Here is a 21,435-nt window from a genome sequence, read left to right on the forward strand (position 1 = left end):
CTTTATGCTAATTCTCCCCCGTAAAATTACTTAAAAATAAAACCAACGATAATAGCAATTTGTTAAAACTTGTTAAATTGCTAATCCTACGCTTGACTACCAAAAGTGACAAAAAACTTGACTTGTTCGGATAACTTTCAAAAACTTTTAAACTGATTAATTTATTATAAAATAATTTTCAACTTAAATTAAATTTTTCTATATAAAATAAAAAGTAAAAATTCTTATCCTATGAATTTAGTTGAAAAAAAAGTTAACAAATTATTTAGCTAAACTCTCATAAGAGTTTAAGTAATTTACCAACAATAACATAAAAAAGAAAGACACAAATTCTTATCTAGGAAACAATTAACTTATTTAAAAAAATCCTAACTATTTAATCTATATAAGTAAAGAAAACTTAATATTTTTTCTACAACTTTTTTGGTCTAAATAATATTCTGAATTAATAATTCAAAAAAAATCACAAATAAAAAACCTAGACCTTAATTTAATTAAATTCTCCTAACTATTTTATTCATAGCACGTAAAAAGTAAAAAGTAATCTTGCCTCATTCGTCTTTAAAATCGAAAAATTTGGTAATTACAGGGTTTGTTAACAACCGCGAATAAAAAAAAACTAAATCAAAAATAAATGAAAACCGCTATAATTATTTGTGTTTATCTGTACTTATATCCGTACTTATGTTTAAAAATATTGTTAAAAATGACAACAAAATGCATTATGCGCGCGAACATTTTCAAACCGTTTAACAATCACTGGGTGTGAGTATGAAATTTTGCACTTGTACGCCATGCCTGTGTCGCGCACAGGCCAGGTCAAAATCACTTAAGAAAGAGGCTGCAAGTTAAATTTCTCCGAAAAATGGCCATGTGTTTTGCGTGACCACGCGTATCTGCGCTAGAGTGTAACATATTTGAGCTTACTAGAAAAAATATATTCGACAATTTGAATATTATTTTAGAAAACTAAAAATATTTTTGTGGATATATTAACGCGATTTTTATAATAAAATGAAGAAAAAAATTGCAATCACATCTACGATTATGTGAATTTATAATTCTTATTTATTTATTTATTGCTTACTATTCGAGCATAATAATTAATTAATTTGTAATACTGTAAAACAAAATTGGGGAGAAAACGCAAAATTAAATTAATAGAGCAATAATTTAAATTGAATTCGATTAGAAAAATAAAAACAATTTTGTTATTTTATAAATTTTATACTATTGAATATCCAAAATTATTTACAACGCACTAAACAACATGCGAAAAAGATAATGTTTAACAAATACATTAAAATACAACAACTAATACAATTTCACACTCACGCCTTATTTCAAATCAAATCAATGATTTATAATCTTAAAATACCGGGATACGCGCGCTTTTAAGAAACAAAACTACAGATAAACACATGTAGCGATACACATACGAAAATACACAAGCATAAAGAAATTTCGCGACGTTTAAAATTTGATTTATTTCTATCAACTTCTATAAAAATTACGAACGCATTAAAAATACAACCGAAACACGTATACAGTGGGAGCTACTCGCTTGGTTTTTTATTAAATATTATTAAATATAAAATAAAAATTTGTAAGTTGGGGATCGAATGCGTTTTCACCATTGTGACGATTTGGAGGTTGACGCCCCCTTCTTGGGGTATGCAATGGCTGCCAAATATTATATTTTAGCCTTGCAACCCCTTACGAAGGGCTTACTTCAACACTCCAATCGCCCGCTAAAGTACCTGTAATTACCTGTGGGGGTTAGTAGCTACTATACGAATGAAACCAAGATTACTTTTATAACTAAAATCTATTAAAATAATTAATAATACATTCCGCATGTATTTGTGGAACATAACCGTACTTGCATACGGTCATGTTCCCTAACTAATACCACTTATTCTTATATCATGGTATATATGGAGATATGAGGGGAGAATAGCTACAACTTATAATTTACATTATCTGACCTTTAAGCTGGACCAGTCTTGTTGCACAACACACACACAACTAACACTAACGTATCCCAAGGCGTTTGCCTATGGGATACGTCTTAGATGGCTGTTACTTCTTAATTGCCAGGATCTCCGGAGCGTCTCTCTGATGGACCCCAAGAACCAATAGATATTTAGGGGTAGTGGTAGGGGTGTACCCTGGGGTTGACGACCATCAGGCGACAATAATTATCAATACGACGATAATTATGATTATCGTCACAATATGATTGTTCGAACAACTTCCAATTATTTCAGTCAGTGCCTTACGTTAACATGATCTATAGACCGCGTTGCTTTTACAGAGTCAAAAGTAAGTTTTTATGTTCGAATTCTTTTAATAATATCTGTTAATTGTGTATAGATAGATCACTTTGCTTGTTATTTTGCCGTAAATTGATCATTAGTAGTTAATTACCAGTAATTAATTTGTGCTTAGATAATTTAGCCTAGTAATAATGATGATTTGGGTTTTCAAATATGCGTTGGGTACTGTTGTGACAAATTTTGGGGTACGGTTGGGGTATTTCTTGTTCCTTTCGGGTGAATATTAAACAGATACAAAAATCTAACTCAACTAAGAAAGAATACGAAAGAGAAAAGAAAATAATTCAACATAAAAAAATATTTCGCTAAGAGTTTGCGTTAATTTTGTTTAAAAAATTATGTTTTGTCATATATTGCTATATTTTATTCATAAGCTTTGTTTAAATGTCTATGTTGAGTTGTGTTATAAAATATTGTTATTGACAACAATAAACGTTATATACCATTTTGGTGTTTATACCTATTGCTGTAAGCTATTTTTATGCCTGTCATAATCGTTCCTGGGGGTGTAACATACACCTTCTATAGTTAAGTTTTTTGAAGTTTTTATCTAACCCTTTATTTACTAGAATATAAATAAATAAAAACTTTACAATACAATTGCACACCTATCTAATTGATGTAAATAGAGTCATTAAAATTTTAATGAACTAAAATGCATCGAAATTTAATTTATGTGATCTTGGTAATAATGGAAAAATAACATGATACATAAACACTATACATAAATTATTAAATCATTATGAAATCAGAGATAGAAAAGTAATTGTAATTAGCCCAATAGAAAATAATACCAAACATAAGACAAATTAGAATAAAAAAATATTAGTACTTAATTATGGAATTTGGTATTTCGTAGTCGTTGTACCAAAAAAAATCTTCAGTTGTTTTACCAATGATTTATATATTTACTTTGCTATTATCCGTGAATTTTTGCAAGAATTTATAAAGTGATTTTATAATGTAGTCTTTGATTTACAGTCCTACGGTCTCCAAAGTAAAATCTCCTAACATTGCCATACCTTGCATGGAAAATTTTTTGTTTCCTTTACAAACACAAGTTTTGTTTGGTATAATACATGTAAAAAGAATTATTGATAATAACAGTAAACTTTTCTTATTGTTTTGGCATTGCATATCAGGTAATTCATTTTATTGTTTCTGACATAAAAATTGTAAAAATTGATAGTTTACTGCATGAGTGAGCTTAAAATGCGATTGTGACTATGTATTTCAAATTTCCTTTATGCTTTGAATTTTCTCAATATATTTAATGTATTTAATATAACTAAATCTTTTGAATTTCAGTAATAATGTCCATTGGTAATGATTTTTCTAAATATTTTTGCTTTGTGCGTCATGCCTCAAACAAGTGCCTCAAACTTGTTGGTGATAGTGTTTCTAAATTATGTAGTTCAATATCAAATTTTATAAATTAATTTTAATTTTTTGTGTTTTTAGATGTTCAACCAGTCTCTTATCTCACTTTTTGGTTTATTGTTTGGGCAGCAAATCGGTGTCTTGGGTCATGGGACCAGTGAGGCAGCATTAATCATGAATTTAAATAGTGTCGTTACTAATTTCTCAGGTAAGATCTTTTTTACTCATTCAAAAAATCATAGTGTTCAGCCTTATGATTGAAATGACAAAAAAATGAGCTTCAATTCTTACTAGTCAAACTGATTAAATTTTAACCGTTTACGATTTAAATAATAAATTATTAGTAATCAGTAATCAATCAAATTAAACTATCTAATCTATTATCATAAATAATTAATATAAATATAGAAATATTAATATTGACTTGAAAGTTATTAGTATAATAAAATTTTCACAATAGTGAAAATAGATATACATCATCATCAGTTTTAAAATAGATATACATCACGATTCGTTGAGAAATTATTGAAGTGTTAATTTAGTTCATTTAAAAATATAATTAATTGACTGACCGAATAAAAACATTTTCTCTTGTCTTTATGTGCTGGAACTTCATGTGCATCATTCCAATTTCGCAACATGGAATTTTTTTAATGAATTATTAAGTTAATTTGTTTTTGATGAAATTTATACAATGATTTATTCATGAAGAAATTTATAAATTTATTGTGTTGACTTATATAGTTCGTAAAAGTTGAAAAGAAATAATATACAAATTTGGATTTTATACATAACATCATGTTTCAATTAGTTTGGTGTATCAAAAACATTGAAAAGATAATAATTTGAGATTAGATAATATCCTATAAGCATTTTTTAGCCAAATTATATTTTTTACAATGACATTTCTTTAGTATAATCGATGAAAATGTTTGCCTGTAATAAGTACTAATTAGCTAATACAAATGTTTAGCAATGCCAGTTATTTATATTATAATTATTGTATAAATAAAAATAGTATATAACATCGTACCGTATGGCAATTTCCAGAAATTTTCTATTTCATAAATAAATATGACAAGTATCTAAAATTAAAACAATAAAAAACCTAACATAGTACTCAATAACAACAATTAAATTAGTGAACAAATTCACCAATGAAACCACATTTTAAATTTTTCAAAAAAATGGTCAATTTATAATAAAACAGTATTTTTTTATGTTTTTAAAGTAAGAAAATTATCTTCATCAACGTTATTTATAATTAATACAAATATAATATGTTGTTACATGTAAAAAACATTCTTTCCATAAATCAACATAAACTACAATTATTACAAATGAAAGATGTATCTATGGTAACACAATTACATGTGCCCACATCTTGCAAACTATATATTCCATTCAATAATCAGTATAATTATTTAAACAATTTAGCTATCACAAAAATTGTTACACAATATCAAATATTGATAAATTTGAAACGAAATAAGATATATAAAATTTTACATGAGTACCTAATAATTACGCAAAATGCTATTTTATGATAGATCAATTTTATATTGCTTGTCAATAATGACACATCTTTACAATTCGTGCATAAAAAGAACTTTATAAATCAATTTTCAATTTTTTCTCCTCAAATCAAATAATGATAGCGTGTTTAAAATATAATGATAGATGATTGTATGTTTTGAAAAAAATTTAGATATAAAATATTCTCAACACATACTATTCTATTAACACTATTGAATTCATGAATGTTTAACATTTAACTAATGGTTTTTCCACCAATTTAATTATATTTGAATTAAAAAATAACTTATTCAGAATAACTATTTTTTAAGAACAAAATATACATTTATAGAATGATTACAATTTCTATACACGTTCATTTTGTATATGCAATTGTTTAAAAAATCATTCAAACGGCTCAAAATTTTTCGAAAATGATCAGCTTTCAAATAAATTAAATTCTGTAAAAATTAGCTGCATGTTTTTTTGCTTTATGTATATTTTTTACTTGAAACGAACGTTTTTTGCTATTTTCGTAAAATTATCATTTTAAATAATAATGCACTTTCTAAGGCACTTAAAAACTATTATTTATTAGTTATTTTATTAGTTAGATGTATCTAATGTTTTTCATGGAAGGGCAATTTGTATTAACTTTTTGTTTCTAAATCTTTACGTTTTAGAGATTTCTGCATACCTTATACGTTAGAAACAAATTATGTACGTGTGTGTATGTGTGGGATACAAATTTTCGTCGACGTTTTCGGGAACGCGGATCAACCGATTTCAATAAGTCAAAAAACATTCAATTTGTATTAATGGGGAAAGGTGCTAAGATTTTGGCAAAGGCAGGTTTAGCCTTTTCGGAGATACGGGGCAAAAAGTGCCAAAAATGGCAATTCACTTTGTGAGAGAATGGAGCGTTTGATTTGAATAATTAAAAAAAGTTTTTATTTGTATTGAGGATATAAGCTTAAATTTTCGGAAAGTCAAGCGGTTCTGGAGATCTTTAAAAAACGTAAAAAATGCCATTTGACGGTCAAAAATGATCATTAGTAATGATACTAAAATGATAATTAGTAAATTATCGGATATTTCATAAAGATTTTATTAATATGTGTAAATTTTGTTTACACTTCTATGGGTTTCCTACCAAGATTTATAATGTTTAACTGTTATACTCCGACGCAGCGCTAATGCGCTTCGATATTTTGTCTCTAAAACAACTACGCTGCGTGATTGCTTTGAAAAAAAATCAGTATTTTCAAAAAAATTCATCAAAAATTTCAAAAGTCTCAAAATATGCTTTTTTCAAAGTTTTCAAAAAATTTTGAAGCTTTTAAACATTTTAATTTTTTATTTCATTTCCAGGTCTTGTGACGGGTCCGATGTTGAAAAAGTATTCCGTTCGGAAAGTGGCGGTGGCTGGATCGCTCCTGACCGCCACGGGTCTCATGATCAGCAGTCAGGCACGCTCCCTGTGGCTGATTCTGTTTGGATACAGTTTTTTGACAGGTGGACTAAACTAACAGATAAGACATTGATTAGGATGAATAGGAAAATGTTACATAAACGCATTTTGTTATCATTGAGAAATGGTATCTCTCGAGAAAAGATTCTGTGACGTCTATGATAATTCTATGACGTCAATTGTAAAAAATTAAATATACAAATACTAAATATAAATATTTGTTTATAGATACATAATATAAAACAAACATATATACATAAGTATATATATATATATATATATATATATATGTATGCGTGCGTGCAGGGCCGGTCCTGCCTTGCATGCGATGCATGCAAAAATGCGGACGCACGCTTTAGGGGGCGCCAAAACGAGATTCGGAAATGAAATTTATAATATATCATTCATAAGTTTTTAATATAAAATCTAGAATACTTGATAGATTATAATAAACGATCTAACTTAACTATCGATACGGAGACACAAAAAGCATATTCAGTTTGCAATGTGATATCAGTAGAAACAATTAATTACTCTGCAAATTAGTAAATTATTTTTTTGCTTATTGTTTAATGTACTTATTAAATTTTTCACCTTTTGAAGTTAATGTGGAATCAAAAAAGAAATAATCTAGTGTTCATTCCCGTAAGCGCAAACCTACGAAAATATAAATTATTGGGCATTATTGACGAAGAATTGCGAGCTGATTTAGTTTGAACGGAACTTGTTAAAAAATATATAGATACAAATTATAATAGAGAAAAATGAAAAATGGGAAGTCAGTGCTTAGAAAATGGCTTATTAGGACCGAGAAACTGAATAGTAAGTTTTGTTTTTGTTGAAAATGTTTCGCATCTGATGATCTTTGAACGTTGAAGACATGCGTGGTTAGGTTTATGGAAAATGAAAAATGGAAGCAAAATGTACTCACAATTAGAAACAAAAATCGTGAGCTCTTTTTATGCCTAGTAGTATCCATACTAAATTTAATTATTAACTAAGCAGAAATAATACATATACAAATATAATTGTGTTATGTAATTGCTTTGCATTTTTTAAAATACGTTAAAAATTTAACTTTAACAACAATCACAAACAGTAAACATGAATACAATAACAATATCGGCCCTTACGATATCAATAAGGAGAAAGTTCACGATGCAATTTTAAATATTGTAAATAATGAAAAAAAAATTACACTAAAATTTAATAAAAATCCGACATGAAAAACGAGTATTATGTTTACAAATGAAATAAGTAAAATGTTTCAAAACCCAAATATTAATATTACACATATGTTAGAAATACTTGAAAATGTAAAATATTTGATTATGGTCAACCCGAAAATCGCTTCGGTTTTCTAAATAAAATTAAAATCAATGTATTTTTTTTGTATTATTTTTTAACAGCAATCAGAACCTTACGTCCTATGAGCTGTTGGGCTGAAACTTCTCCTTACTACGTATTTTTTTTTAGATTAGATTTTTTTAGACCCAATGGTTAATCCATCCCTATTTGATGATTTTGTTATTAGAATTAAACTAATAGGGCTGACTTTTTATTGGTGCAGCAATGCCGGGCAAGGGCTATTTTCACTTGGAAACATATTGCTATCTATATTTTCAAGTGAAAATCGTTGTCACTGCTGTCTGACAACAGGCTGCTCGAAGTGGGTATCGAACCAGAGACCTCTGAAACAAGTCCCGTCGCTCTTAACCGCTTACCTACAGGCGAGCCCTAATGTATTTTATACGCTTTTAGATTACATATATCTAATTTTTTGTGTACTAAATCCAGAAAGATTAAAAATCAATTTAAAAAATTTACATAACTATTTGTATATATATTTTAATGATAAAGGTTAAAACAGTTAAAATTATTGGGAGGAGGGGGTCGCTAGAACAAATCTTGCATGCGGGCGCTGAGAACCCCAGGACCGGCCCTGCGTGTGTGTATATAGTTATTTTATATTTTTTTACATATTGTAATAGTTAAACGTATTTTCAAAATTTTATCATTCATTTACTGTAATTTCATAAACAACATTGTTTATGATATTTTTGAGTCTTTTTACGAGCATTGATGACAAACGCTAATTTACCGTAATGTACCTCAGTTAATCAATATTTTATATTAAAACAATTTGTTTAGATATTAAAAATTAATTTTGATGATAGAAACATTATAAATGACGATCATTCAATTCGATATGTCAAACGAATAAGGCTCGTGACAAAATTTTTAGTATCATAAAAAAAAATTAAAAATGATTTCGAATGATTTTAAAAATTGTTTGAAAAAAGTCGTGGAAGAAGATAACTTTATTAAAATAAAAACTAATTTCATAATGCATGATCTGAAATTAAAGATTTTAAATAAGCAAATCAAACCTGAAAATCGAGTAATGGCTGTTGAATACGAATTTAATGAACTTATCCAGGAATTTGAACACAGAATGAATGAACTCCAAAACAAGTACAAATCTCTCAATGAGAATTATTGTCAAAAGCTAACAGAAGCAAAAACAATGGTAGAAGAGTCAGAAAGAAGGCTCCTGGAAGGCAATAGTAAAGCACAATAATATATATAATTATGGATTCTAAAGCGGCTTTAATAATATCATGTATAACTTCAATAATACCTAAACAGTCTTTTATTCTTTAATTATATTTACTACGTTTATTACTATTATAAGTAATAATAAAATAATAGGTTAAAATAATAAAATTTCTAAATTATGTACAATTGTAAAACTTAATTAAGGATACTTTAATAATATTTAAAATTTAATACTCAATAAGGATAATTACTAATATCGTATTTAATGCTTTTTACATATGTTAAATTTCACAAATTAATAGGTGTATATTAGGGCTTGTCGATTTAAAAGTCAATTAGGCATATATGATTTTCGGATACTAAGGATCAAACTAAGATACTTTTCTAAAGAAACCATACTTCTAAAATGAATTGTGATGTCTCGTGCATTGTCCCAAAAATTGGGGTCAAATTTTGAAAAATCCTGTTTTGGCCCACTTAGACTACCCTAATCGTGTCCAAATGTATGACCGGACCCCACTAACTTTGAAACGCTGATTCACCCATTCCCATCATTCAACATCCCCTTACAGGTTTCCCATACAAAAATTGCAAAAATCATTGGTATTTTACTCAGCAAAAAAAAATTTTTAAACCATTTTTTCGGTTATTAATTTAAAAGTTACTTAGGCGCATATGATTTTCGGATACTAGGGATCAAACTAAGATACTTTGCTGAAGAAACCATACTTCTAAAAAGAATTGTGACATACACACAAAAAGTTTTTCACAAAAAAAAGTATTAAAATTTTTTTGTTTATATGCTTTTATGGCTCCGACATTAGAGAGCCGTGCAAAATTTTCCTGACTTAAAACCAAAAAAGACTACAAGCAATAATTTATAAGATTTACATAGTTTTATTTACATATATGATTAAATAAATTTTATAACAACAATAATTGTTGATTTTTGTTATGTTGAAGTACCAAAATTGACGCAATTTTTGTATCTCTAAGGGGAGGTTCTAGGGAGTGAGCATGGGCAGATCGGCTTTTGGGTCAATGCACGAAACTTCAGTATTTATTTTAGAGATATGGTTTCTTCAGCAAAGTATCTTAGTTTTGATCCCTAATATCCGAAAATCAGATGTGCCTATGCAACTTTTTTACCCATACAAATCGATCCGCCCTAGTGTATATGTATTTATTAAGGGTTTGCTGCAACAATTATGTTTAAATTAATATATCTTGACTGATTATATTTTTACGAAATGAAGATAGATAGTTACTGTAACTATTTATTACTTCATAATTTATCATTTTTTAGAAGAAGTACGATGATACACTTTATGTCGTGTTTGGGGCTAGTAGTAACATCTACCAGAGCAAATAGTAACGACATTACTTCGGATAAATTATTCTTTGCTTATTTTTAAGAATTTTTTTGTTCTTTAAGTATGTGATTTTTCTCATAAGTCAACGTAAACTAGAATTAACAAATAGAAGATATAGTGTCTCCTGTAACACAATCACATTTGCCCACATTTTACAAACAATACATTCAAACCAATCTTTTTCACTTGCGTCTGGAAAGGATTCACTACATACCAGACAATATCATTCTTGCATGTTTCAATTAGCCCCAAGTGTGCTTATTTACATTAATCAAGATAATTATTTAAACAATTTAGCAATCACAAATATTGTTACACAACATCCAAGTGTGATAAATTTTAACAAGATAATATATATAAAATTAAAAATTACTACATAATAATAATGCTAACCGGAATTTTATGTAAATCATTAGCTATGACAATATTATAAAGGTTGGTTTACATGTCTAAACAAGGCAAAAACAAAGAAATATTTAAAAAATGGCTTGAGATGCTATTGAAAAACGCCTGTTACAATAGGTCCCTACCTTCCTCATATTTATAACGTAGTTTTATTGGAAGGAGATATCTCATATTTCCGAAACTTCGAATAAAAAATTAAACAAATATACTGAATTAAATGAATAAATATTGCATGGATTTAATTGTATTTTTGCATAAGCGCTTATTTACTCGAGTAAATATAGTACTTTAGGCACAAATAAACTATTGATGAAATTGAAAATTTATTATTATGTTTATAGGTCTAGGTTTGGGTTTCATAATGCCTTCGGTGTTCTTAGCAGTGACCTCTTATTTTAAGGTGCTCCGAGGCCGGGCGGTGGGCCTGGCAGCAGCCGGTACCGGCCTGGGACAAATGGTAATGCCTCATGCCGTTCGAGCACTGTTGGACGAATATAGTTTCAGAGGAGCCACTCTTATTATGGCCGCTATGGCTTTACAAGGGGTAATTATAGACATCACATTACATCACATTATAGACATTATAGAAAACGTCTAGAAAGAAACAAAGTAAAATTTATAAAGTATCACTTGTTTACATTTGTTATATATCGTTACAGTTAGAACTATAGAAAACAATTCATTATCCTATTTTAAATTTAATTGATATATCTTGAAATAGAATCTTATTACGTCACTCATTAAGTCCGAAGGATAACACATAGATTATGTAGCTATGCAATCGCATCCACATGATTTGTAGGAAGTAACAACTTTAAGAAGATACATGCCAAAATTTCATGACAATACGACGATTAGTTTATAAGTTATAAGGGTTCAAGTAACGCTACTTTTGAGTTTTTCGAAACCATGAATTCAATGCATTTTCATGGGTTGATTCATCATTGTTTTTTTATGGGTAAAAATACCATTGCTGCCAAGGTATCGCTTGATTGTCAGTGTTATCTGAACTGTGTCAAATCGAGGCAAATGCTGGAGAAGTGGTCTGATGATTATAATCGTGGCCATATGGACACTGACGGTGCTGAACGCTCTGGAAGATATCAATAGAACGTGATGGGCATATAGTTCACGAATATTTAAATAGTAAAAACCTCTCTGCTAAATGAGAGCCGCGCAAACACATTTTACCAGAAGCATAACGAGTTGATGATTTGTAAGGTATTTGGAGCGGTTTAATCAAAATAAAACTGAGTTTTTGCATCAATATATCGCCATGGATATGACCTGGCTTTAACACTTCACTCCAGAGTCGATCATACAGTTAGCCGAGTGGAATACACGTGGACTATACATAATGACGAAAAAAATGCAACCAATCAATTGGCAAGGTTATGGCGTCAGTTTTTTGGGATTCTCAAGAAATGATCTTCATACACTATCTTGAAAAAGACCAGACCATCAACAGTGACTATTGCATTATTGCATAACGTTATTGGAACATTTGAAGATCAAAATTGGATAAACGTTCCCAGTTCCCCTGTTCTTCTGTTCTCAGATCTTAAAAATATGCTTGCTGTGAAGAAATTTTTGCCAGATGATTTGCACGAATTTTGTGGCTAAGTACAAATCGTACTACAAAAATGGTTTCGAAAACTTTGAAGTTCGCTATAATTGGTATATTGTGTTTGAAGAAAACTATATTAAATAAAAAAAAGTATTTTGCCAAAAAAAATGTATTGTTTTAGTTATCCTTCAGACTTATTGAGCAAAGTGATAAGACAAAGTGGCATCAGAATTTGGTATGTGCGTAGTTTACGCGCCATTTCTATTATCAGTTATAAAATACAATTTGACTTTAATTTATTTTCCAGGTGGTAGGCGCTTCTTTATTTCAACCCGTAAAGAATCACATGAAACCCGTCAATGACGTGCCGACCGAGAAAAAATCTTTACTTGACCCGATTTTAACCCCTGACACTTCAGACGCTGAAGAATCTGATGATTCAGTTCTTTTAAAGAATAAAAATTGCAAAAACTGCGTTGACTGCGTTGAAGCTGGTAAAAACAACGACAAATTAAATATAAAAAATTGTGAGAAGAAGCATATCGAAGAGGAAAATGAAAGGGACGATGCCCCATTGATATCTGGTATTTATCGATGATTTATTTATTATTTTCCAATAAAATTTAAGATAAAAATGCTTTATTCATGTTATATTATTTGTGCTTAGGTTGCTCTTGTAATCGCTGTGACAAATTTCCAATTAGAATGAAAAGTTTTTTTTAACGCGGACTATAATTTTCTATTTGCTTTTAGTATTTTTGAATATTAATGATTAAATAAGGCACAATAAAAGTAGCATACAACACGCAAATCTTAAGCTATATTCACGTTAAATCTGCAAGTCGCTTTGTCTTTTCTTCTCTACCAGTTGTGACGTTGTGAGGCATACGCAATTAAAGTCGATTTCTTAAGATAATATATGAGCAAAGTCTTATGATAAAATTATATTAATAAAAGAAAAAAAAATAAAACCGGTATTGTACGCAAATTGCTTGTAAAATGTAAAACATTTATCAACGCTTTCTCTCTATTATTATTTTGCTTGCATGTAATTATCTCCGGTAAGAATGCAAATATTAAGAAGTTCTAGAACGTGTGAAAACATACCCAAATGTTTTCGTTCACAGTGCAAAGGACGTGCTGGAAGAAGTTTATAAGCCTAATGGACCTGGATCTTCTCAAGGATTTGACTTTTCTTAACATAGTGTTCGGAGTCGCATTAGCCTATACCGCCAGTATCAATTTCAGCATGTTATTTCCATTTTTTTTGCAAGTGAGTAGCCCTACATCAATATTCATAAATTGTGTAAAATATTCTTACTAATGTGTCGTATTTTGATTCAAGGAATCAGCTGGACTAAACCGAGCTGATACAGCGATGTGCATGTCAGTTCTGGCTGGGGCGGACATTGTTTCTCGGTTAACTCTTCCAACAATTACACAAATTCTGGGATTTTCTTGTAGATTGTCTTACCTCATCGGAGCTGCCGCTCTAATTTTAGCACGGGCATGTGAGTACTTAATAATAAATTTGTACATTATTGTTTTATTATGAATTTTTATAAAGTTTAGTGGGATAACCTCACACCGTGGAATAAATCAAAATTTAATATAATTATCTGATATAATGTATGCTTTCAAATTTTTACGTCAGCTGTGCAAAGTCACTTTATTAGTGGAATTATTGTTATTTAGAAAGTACTATACAACTGAAAAGCAACTTGAAAGTTTAAAAGTTGAATTAAACGTATGACCAGTCAGTTTCTTAGTGTACTATTTGATTGTGATTGAATGATTCCACTTTATAAAAACAACCGTATATGTGATATTTTAGTTAAAAAATGATACTTAAGAAAATAAAATATGTTTTAATTAAATATAATTTTTGAATTTGTAAACTTTTGAAATTTTTTTAAATAGTTCTCATAGTTGTGCCGTGAGTTGTTGTTAGAAAATTTCAAATATTTTTACGCTGCCCGCATATAGTGTGTTAATGAATCAAAATTATTATCGCATAATCATATTTCTGCTGAAATTATATTTTCAATAAATAGGAATAGTTTATTATATACATATATGTTGTAGTGTTAGCTGAGCAAAAAAGTTATACCGGTCTTATCGCTATTTCTGCACTTTGCGGTTATGTACGGGCGGCGACTGTTGTCAACCAGAACCTGGTGCTGAGCGAACACTGCAAAGCGTCCAGGCTGCCTGCCGCCTTGGGTCTCGGCATGTGCGTTAAGGGAGCATTTGTCATAACTATCGGGCAGTTTCTTGGTAATTATATATGCACAGAAATCAGAACTGTACGCACGTTGAAAAGAAATTTTCTATAATGCATTGTCTCAGATTCTTAACTGTTTTTATCACAGTTACAGACACAAATTTCAGCTTATTGATATAAAATCTTGTAATAATAGTTAAAATTAATATTCAAATTATTATCATTCGATTATTGAATGAAATTTATTTACTCTCATTTATATTTTCAGGTTGGCTTCGTGATTACACGGGCAGTTACAGTCTATGTATACATGCTCAAAATATTCTTCTGATTCTCATAGTGATCACCTGGGTGCCCGAACTTCTTTACAAATACTGCAAAAGAAAGTCGGATAAATTGCCTTTACGATGATGTCTATATATTTTAATTAACTTATTGTTAGTTTAAATATCGAATTTTTAATTTAATAAGTCGCAAATTATGTATATATTTTATAAGAAAAAGGATTATATTTAGCTAGTCTCAAATTGTAAACAAAATACGATACCAAAGTGCATTCTTAAGCACGCACCAAGTAGTTAATAATGAAAGACTGTTTTATAGATAAATAAAAGTATTGTTCAGAATTTGTAAAACAATAAAAAATGCATAAAACATTATGTGTGACTTTATTTGCATTTTTAAATCATGTCCACCGAGATCCTGTTAAACAAGTCAGGTTGTCTCAAATTCATGTTTATAATAAATAAAAGAAAAAAATGCTCAATAAATCATTGTATAATTAATTTTGTATATTAAAAAGTTACAGAATCAAAGTGTTTAATCAAAATATTTACATTTTTAAAAAATATTACAAATGGAATTTGCTGCAGAGTAATTCTGAATTAAATCTTCTCCTCCAATTGCGTTGTAAATTCATAATATCACTGGCAATATAAAGTCCCAATATTTTAAAATATACGGCCAAGTTCATAAAGCAAATCGTAGCTAGGTAAATCATCTTGTAGTTTTAGTTAATTTGATTGTATAGCTCATGTACTATTTCTAAAAATAATATTAAATAAATTTAATATTTAAATAAATAATATTACGACATTTAAAAAATTAACACAAATATTGTTATTTATATAACAAAGATGCACAGTTTGCATACTTCAAAAAACGGTCTAATCTAGTTAAATAATTCATTGTAATTACCTTTTCTTATGTGATTCGGCAAGTAAACATGCATTAAAAAATTTGGTTTAAACTGTATATTTGCATTAGTGATGATTTATTTTTGGTTTTGTGGAATTTAGCTTAAATGCACTAGCGGTTTTTGCATTTTTTTATTTGTTTATATTTTGTTTAACTGGGAATTACGACTACTTTGTTTAAAAAATATGCCTATCAATAATTTCATTTTGTCATATTTTATATTATGATCTTAGACAATATTAGAATTAAACATATGTCTATATGGTTCAGCTTATACGTAAATCGAACCGATGTACAGCATTTATATTAATATGATTTGCAATTATTAATAAAAGTTTATTTCTATTCTGATATTGTGGAATCACAAAGTCTTTATAATGTTGAACTGACATAAGTTTCAAATTTGGCGCCGAGCCGCACTGCGTGACATTCAGCTCTATCTTCACTATAAACTGAGCGGATGTACGACGAAGTTAGGGCAGTCGAACCGCATGCGAAATAAATTCTTTCTGTGGTTCTTATTGCTGGAGACAGACACTGACAAAGGTATTTTGTCTAAATTATCTTGAATAAGCGTGCTAATAATAATTATAGTGATTTATATTTAATATACGTTGTGCTGTGCTCGTACGTTTATAATTTGGATTAATATATTCAATAATTTAGATTAATTTTGGTTTTGTTTTTTCTCAGGCAAAAATGGGTCGTCGACCGGCCAGATGGTGAGTATTTTATTTTATTCAATTATAAATATGCGTTAATTATTGTTTTTTATTATAATGCTATTGAAATAATTAAGTGCAGTGCCACGTTTTTGTTAAATTATTTGAGGTTATGTTAGACATTTTAGTGCTCCGACATTTCACGAGCTTCTCCACTTCCATATAATTAGTGATCACTTTATTATTGTTTAATTGAAATTGTGCGAGAACTAGTTTTTAATGTAATATTTATTTTTTAGTTATCGCTATTGCAAAAACAAGCCCTACCCCAAATCTCGGTTCTGTCGTGGTGTGCCAGACGCTAAAATTCGTATCTTCGATTTGGGTAAGAAGAAGGCAGGCGTAGAAGATTTTCCACTATGTGTGCATCTTGTATCTGATGAATATGAACAATTGAGTTCTGAGGCACTGGAAGCAGGACGTATTTGCTGTAACAAATACCTCGTTAAGAATTGTGGTAAAGATCAATTCCACATCAGAATGAGGCTGCATCCTTTCCATGTTATCCGCATCAATAAAATGTTATCGTGTGCTGGAGCTGATAGGTAGATACATTATTTTTATCTTATTTCACTTTTTTGCCTAGGTGTTTTATTGTCACAAATTGATTAGATGCAATTTGTTTTAGTTTTCATTGATAGTTTTTAGGTTTTTTACTGGATTTCTGTACCAGTTCGACATTAGTCTCTGAAACCTTTAATCAATAAAGGCGTTCAATGACTGTGTCGTAGATCAAGTGTCAATGTGACCCGAAGGCATATTCCATAGACTTTTTGTAGCCTTGAGGCTGAGACAACTTAGAGAACCATGCCGATGACAAATTCTTTAAAAATATTTAATTTTTTGTGGAATCTTGTGACTGTTGTATTAAAATCAAAATATTTTTATTTAGGCTCCAAACTGGAATGCGTGGTGCTTTTGGAAAACCACAAGGTACTGTTGCCAGAGTTCACATCGGTCAACCAATCATGTCTGTTCGTTCCAGTGACAGATACAAGGCCGCTGTTGTAGAGGCTCTGCGTCGTGCTAAGTTCAAGTTCCCTGGCAGACAAAAGGTAGGATACGAAATAATTTAAATATTTAAATCTGCTCTTTGTGAATAATCAAATTTATCAAGAAATTATCGTTGGACTTGATAAAAAAGAAATCGTCTTTTATTTGATATTATAAAAGAAATTGGTAGTGACTTAAATTTACATACTCTGACATTTGCAAGTGAACTTCAGATGCAATTTGTGCATTTGATATTAGTACTGACCAATGATATTGTCACTAGTAAATCGCTGGAAAATTGTAAATATTATTGGTTTTCAACGATTTATTCAACTCATTTTTTTGCCTTCATTATGTGATTATGGTGTATGCACTTTATGGTGACTGTGGGGACACAATTTGAAGCAATAATTTACTGGCAAACAGTAACTTTAGAGTGATGTCATAACATAAAATGTTAATGACATACAATTCATGATTTATATTTGTGTTACTTAATATTACTGTTCCGTCTATCAATAGATAAATCTATTGAAATCTATACAAAAATACAGGTGATAGTGATATGTATACTAGAATATTTGAGGATTAGCAATTCAATGATGCTGCTGAACTACGTGTAATTTTCAAATTAGCAGTGGCCACTAGCATTTATGAACATTATTGTTCCAGATCTATGTTTCCAAGAAATGGGGATTCACTAAATATGAGCGTGATGTATATGAGAAGCTTCGTGATGAGGGAAGATTGGCTCCTGATGGTTGCAATGTTCAATACAGGCCAGAACATGGACCATTGAGCGCTTGGAAGAAGGTTCAAGAAGACCTCGCTGCCTGTTAATTTTCTTACAAAAAATATGTAAATGTATCGAATACATTGATATAAACAAATTCTGTGGTTCTTTCTTAAATGGATTACTTTGAAATCCGTAAGCTATATGCTTCATTACAAAACTTAAAAGTCGATCATTACTGAACAATGCTTTGTTCATTTATGCGAATTTTAATTTAAAACAATATTTCGAGCGTTTCACTAAGTTTCTTGTACATACATTAAGTTTTAAATTTTGTCAAGTAATGCTTTTTTTCTTGAAACAGCCTGAAATAAATTTTACATTTTTTACTTAAAAGCACATTTTAAGTGTATAAAATTTTCAATTTATTTTTTTACTTAGCATTCATTAAATGAATAATAAATATTAAATCTGATGTATGGTACGGTAATGAAGTAATACTATGCAGTATTCACAATTCTAAAGAACTTATATTAGCTTATGACTACATGGCTGATCCCCTTGCAAGAGTTCTATATCATGTTACATATGTATATACACATTGCACCTTAACATTGAAGCTTGTATAAGTATTTGAATTTCCTTAACTAATTCTATAAACTAAAAATATAAAAACCTTGTGATATCTATGCACAATTCATTAGATTCACATGTTACAATTTTATTTTCTTTGAACACTTTGTTTGGAAAGTTTTACTCTTAAGTTACTACGAGATCTCGCTAAATCAACAAGATAATATCACTTGTTCGAACTCATTTACCCTTAATTACTCGTCCTAATTTTGTGTTAATCATATCAAACTTCTAGAGTTTATACATAATTATTTAATTTAGTAACAACATAGTGTTATTAAATTATGTTGATACTTCTTTTATATTTGCTTTAATTTTAACTTTTGCATGTTCAACACCATTCTCTTTTAGTTTTCAATGAACATTCATTTTGATACATGTTTTTACTCATGAAAATTGTTCTTTGCTCGCTAAATTATTTTAAAATGTTTCTTTTACACATTTTCAAGTACTAGTTAAATCTTCAACAGTATCACACTTACATATAACATTCACTGCAGACCACTGAATTTCATGCACACTTCTACACAAATTTTATTGTTTTTATCAAACTTCAGTTTGTGGCACTCCTTGAACCAATTGAGTCCTACTTCTGCTTTGGCCTTTTTTGCTTCCCATAACTGGGGTGCCTGCCATCTTTCTATTAGTTTCAGTAGGATTTGGACTGCTAGTCACACAATCTTTGAGACTTACAGCACTGCTGCTAGTTCCTAGAGATCCTTGAGAAGCTGATCTCGCTGGGCAAGTGGTAGCTGCACTGGAAGGTGGTCTTGATGAAGATGGCGCCCTTCCTCCTGATATGTGACGCTCCACAAGTGAGGTCGGCGTATCACGGTACTCATATATGTTTTCGCGAGATTTTTGTCTGGTGCTATGATTTTCTATACCGCCTACCCCATCTCTATGGACATCTTCAGGCATCATAAACAGATCGCCAGCATCACTGTAGTAACGATCGCCTTCCCTGTTAAAAAAAAAAATAGTATTGGTATTGCTGCGTTATTAATCATTTTTTATATTCATGGTAATGTACTCAATTCATTAATTCTGAGATTGGTGATTGTAATCAGTGGCTACTCAAATGTGCAGTTTAAAAAGTTGACGATCTCATTGTTTACCTCGCTTACCTCTTAGCATTTCTCCATAATATGCAACATACTACAACCATCACGAAAAGCAATAAACAGGCCGCAGACATACTCCAAAACGCAATTTGCAAGGGTTCTTTTGGCTCCCACCAATACTAAAATAATCATCATTATACATTTTAATTTGCATAGTAATACGTATTATTATTGATAAATGTGGTTATTTCACATACCTCTGTTGATGGTGGGTATGTGGGTACTAATTGACCTATAACTGTAGGAAGGTACTGACTCCAAAAAGCCATCTCAGTCTGTCTGTAGTTTAACATTATGGAAGAATTGTAGGTAGTATTTATGTTCAAATAAGTTAGTTCTCCTGCTCGTGCTTTTTCAAAGTGCAATCCCAAAATTTGTTGATGGGACGGATTCCTGTTAAATCGTAGCAAACATATTAAGTATTATTCAATAATGCAGATCATAAATTCTATGAATTTATTTACCCATATCTAGCAAAATCTGAGTAAGCTTTCATAAAAAGTGGCTCATATTTCTATCATTCGGTGTCCACATGTTTCGATCCCAACGAAGTTTTGAAGGAAAGAATTCGATATCCATAAATGTGCTGCTCCCGTTAATAAATACAATTCAGTGTCATGAGGAACCTAATGCAGTTTATAAACAAAATAAAATCACAATTGCAATCATTTAGATGATAAATCATTTTAAAACAACCTTTCTCCATTCTGGCAGATTAAAAGCTTCTATGGTAGTATTCAGAACATACATGTAAACGGGTACTCCCTTTTCAAGTAAAAGCTTTGCCATTTTATCACTAGGTGCTCTGTACAAAAAGTCTGACAACATCTGGAATTGTTACAGTTTTGTATTAAATGAAATATTTCAGAAAATCATAATTACTTACATTTTATATTGTTCTCTAATGAGTGTTTGATTTTTTGGAGCTGGCCAGTAAGTGTACATGTATTTAATAGCTTCATAAACACCTTCTGGATTCAAAGTGTAATTGTACCGAAACACTAGCTCTTTAACTTTCTGCTCAAAAAACAATTCGTCTACTTCAAATACGGTGCAAGCGTTTCATTTTCATCTGGTTCAAATAAATAACATGTAATATGAGACCATTATAGTTTATGCAAGTTTATTCGTATAAGTAAAAATGTAATTACATATGACAAAGGCAGCTTCCTGTGTAGTGACGCCACTCATGTATTGTAA

The 21,435-nt window shown here is 29.9% G+C and overlaps 2 protein-coding genes and 1 pseudogene across 2 annotated transcripts in view; 2 read left to right on the forward strand and 1 right to left on the reverse strand.

Moving 5' to 3' along the window:
• The window catches only part of LOC113375625 (monocarboxylate transporter 9-like), a 29,406-nt gene extending 14,162 nt beyond the window's left edge, over positions 1 to 15,244 (forward strand). Inside the window, exons 2-9 of the mRNA XM_026615556.1 lie at positions 3,801 to 3,927; positions 6,606 to 6,749; positions 11,384 to 11,586; positions 12,917 to 13,193; positions 13,737 to 13,882; positions 13,955 to 14,120; positions 14,695 to 14,886; positions 15,102 to 15,244. Coding sequence (XP_026471341.1) covers positions 3,801 to 3,927; positions 6,606 to 6,749; positions 11,384 to 11,586; positions 12,917 to 13,193; positions 13,737 to 13,882; positions 13,955 to 14,120; positions 14,695 to 14,886; positions 15,102 to 15,244 — 1,398 coding nt within the window. The remainder of the gene's footprint in view (positions 1 to 3,800; positions 3,928 to 6,605; positions 6,750 to 11,383; positions 11,587 to 12,916; positions 13,194 to 13,736; positions 13,883 to 13,954; positions 14,121 to 14,694; positions 14,887 to 15,101) is intronic.
• A 1,248-nt stretch (positions 15,245 to 16,492) lies between these two features.
• LOC113378733 (60S ribosomal protein L10) lies at positions 16,493 to 18,635 on the forward strand. The gene is made up of 5 exons (XM_026619301.1): positions 16,493 to 16,576; positions 16,724 to 16,752; positions 16,992 to 17,297; positions 17,645 to 17,807; positions 18,418 to 18,635. Exons 2-5 carry the CDS (start codon positions 16,730 to 16,732, stop codon positions 18,583 to 18,585), a joined length of 660 nt encoding a protein of 219 aa, XP_026475086.1. The 5' UTR covers positions 16,493 to 16,576; positions 16,724 to 16,729; the 3' UTR covers positions 18,586 to 18,635.
• Positions 18,636 to 19,525: 890 nt separating this feature from the next.
• On the reverse strand, positions 19,526 to 21,426 carry LOC113378464 (annotated as a pseudogene).
• Between the last annotated feature and the right edge of the window lie 9 nt (positions 21,427 to 21,435).

The sequence above is a fragment of the Ctenocephalides felis genome, unplaced genomic scaffold (genome assembly GCF_003426905.1).
Source record: "Ctenocephalides felis isolate EL2017-DRISC unplaced genomic scaffold, ASM342690v1 CF-g0.4_SCAFFOLD_01886, whole genome shotgun sequence".
Lineage (NCBI taxonomy): Eukaryota > Metazoa > Arthropoda > Insecta > Siphonaptera > Pulicidae > Ctenocephalides > Ctenocephalides felis.

What these genes read in the sequence shown, in the direction of transcription:
- LOC113378733 (XM_026619301.1), top strand. Translation starts at nt 16,730, where the DNA reads ATGGGTCGTCGACCGGCCAGATG. An exon ending in GGTCGTCGACCGGCCAGATG is followed by an intron (nt 16,753 to 16,991) that starts GTGAGTATTTTA and finishes TTTATTTTTTAG; the next exon opens with TTATCGCTATTGCAAAAACA. An exon ending in AGTTCCCTGGCAGACAAAAG is followed by an intron (nt 17,808 to 18,417) that starts GTAGGATACGAA and finishes TTATTGTTCCAG; the next exon opens with ATCTATGTTTCCAAGAAATG.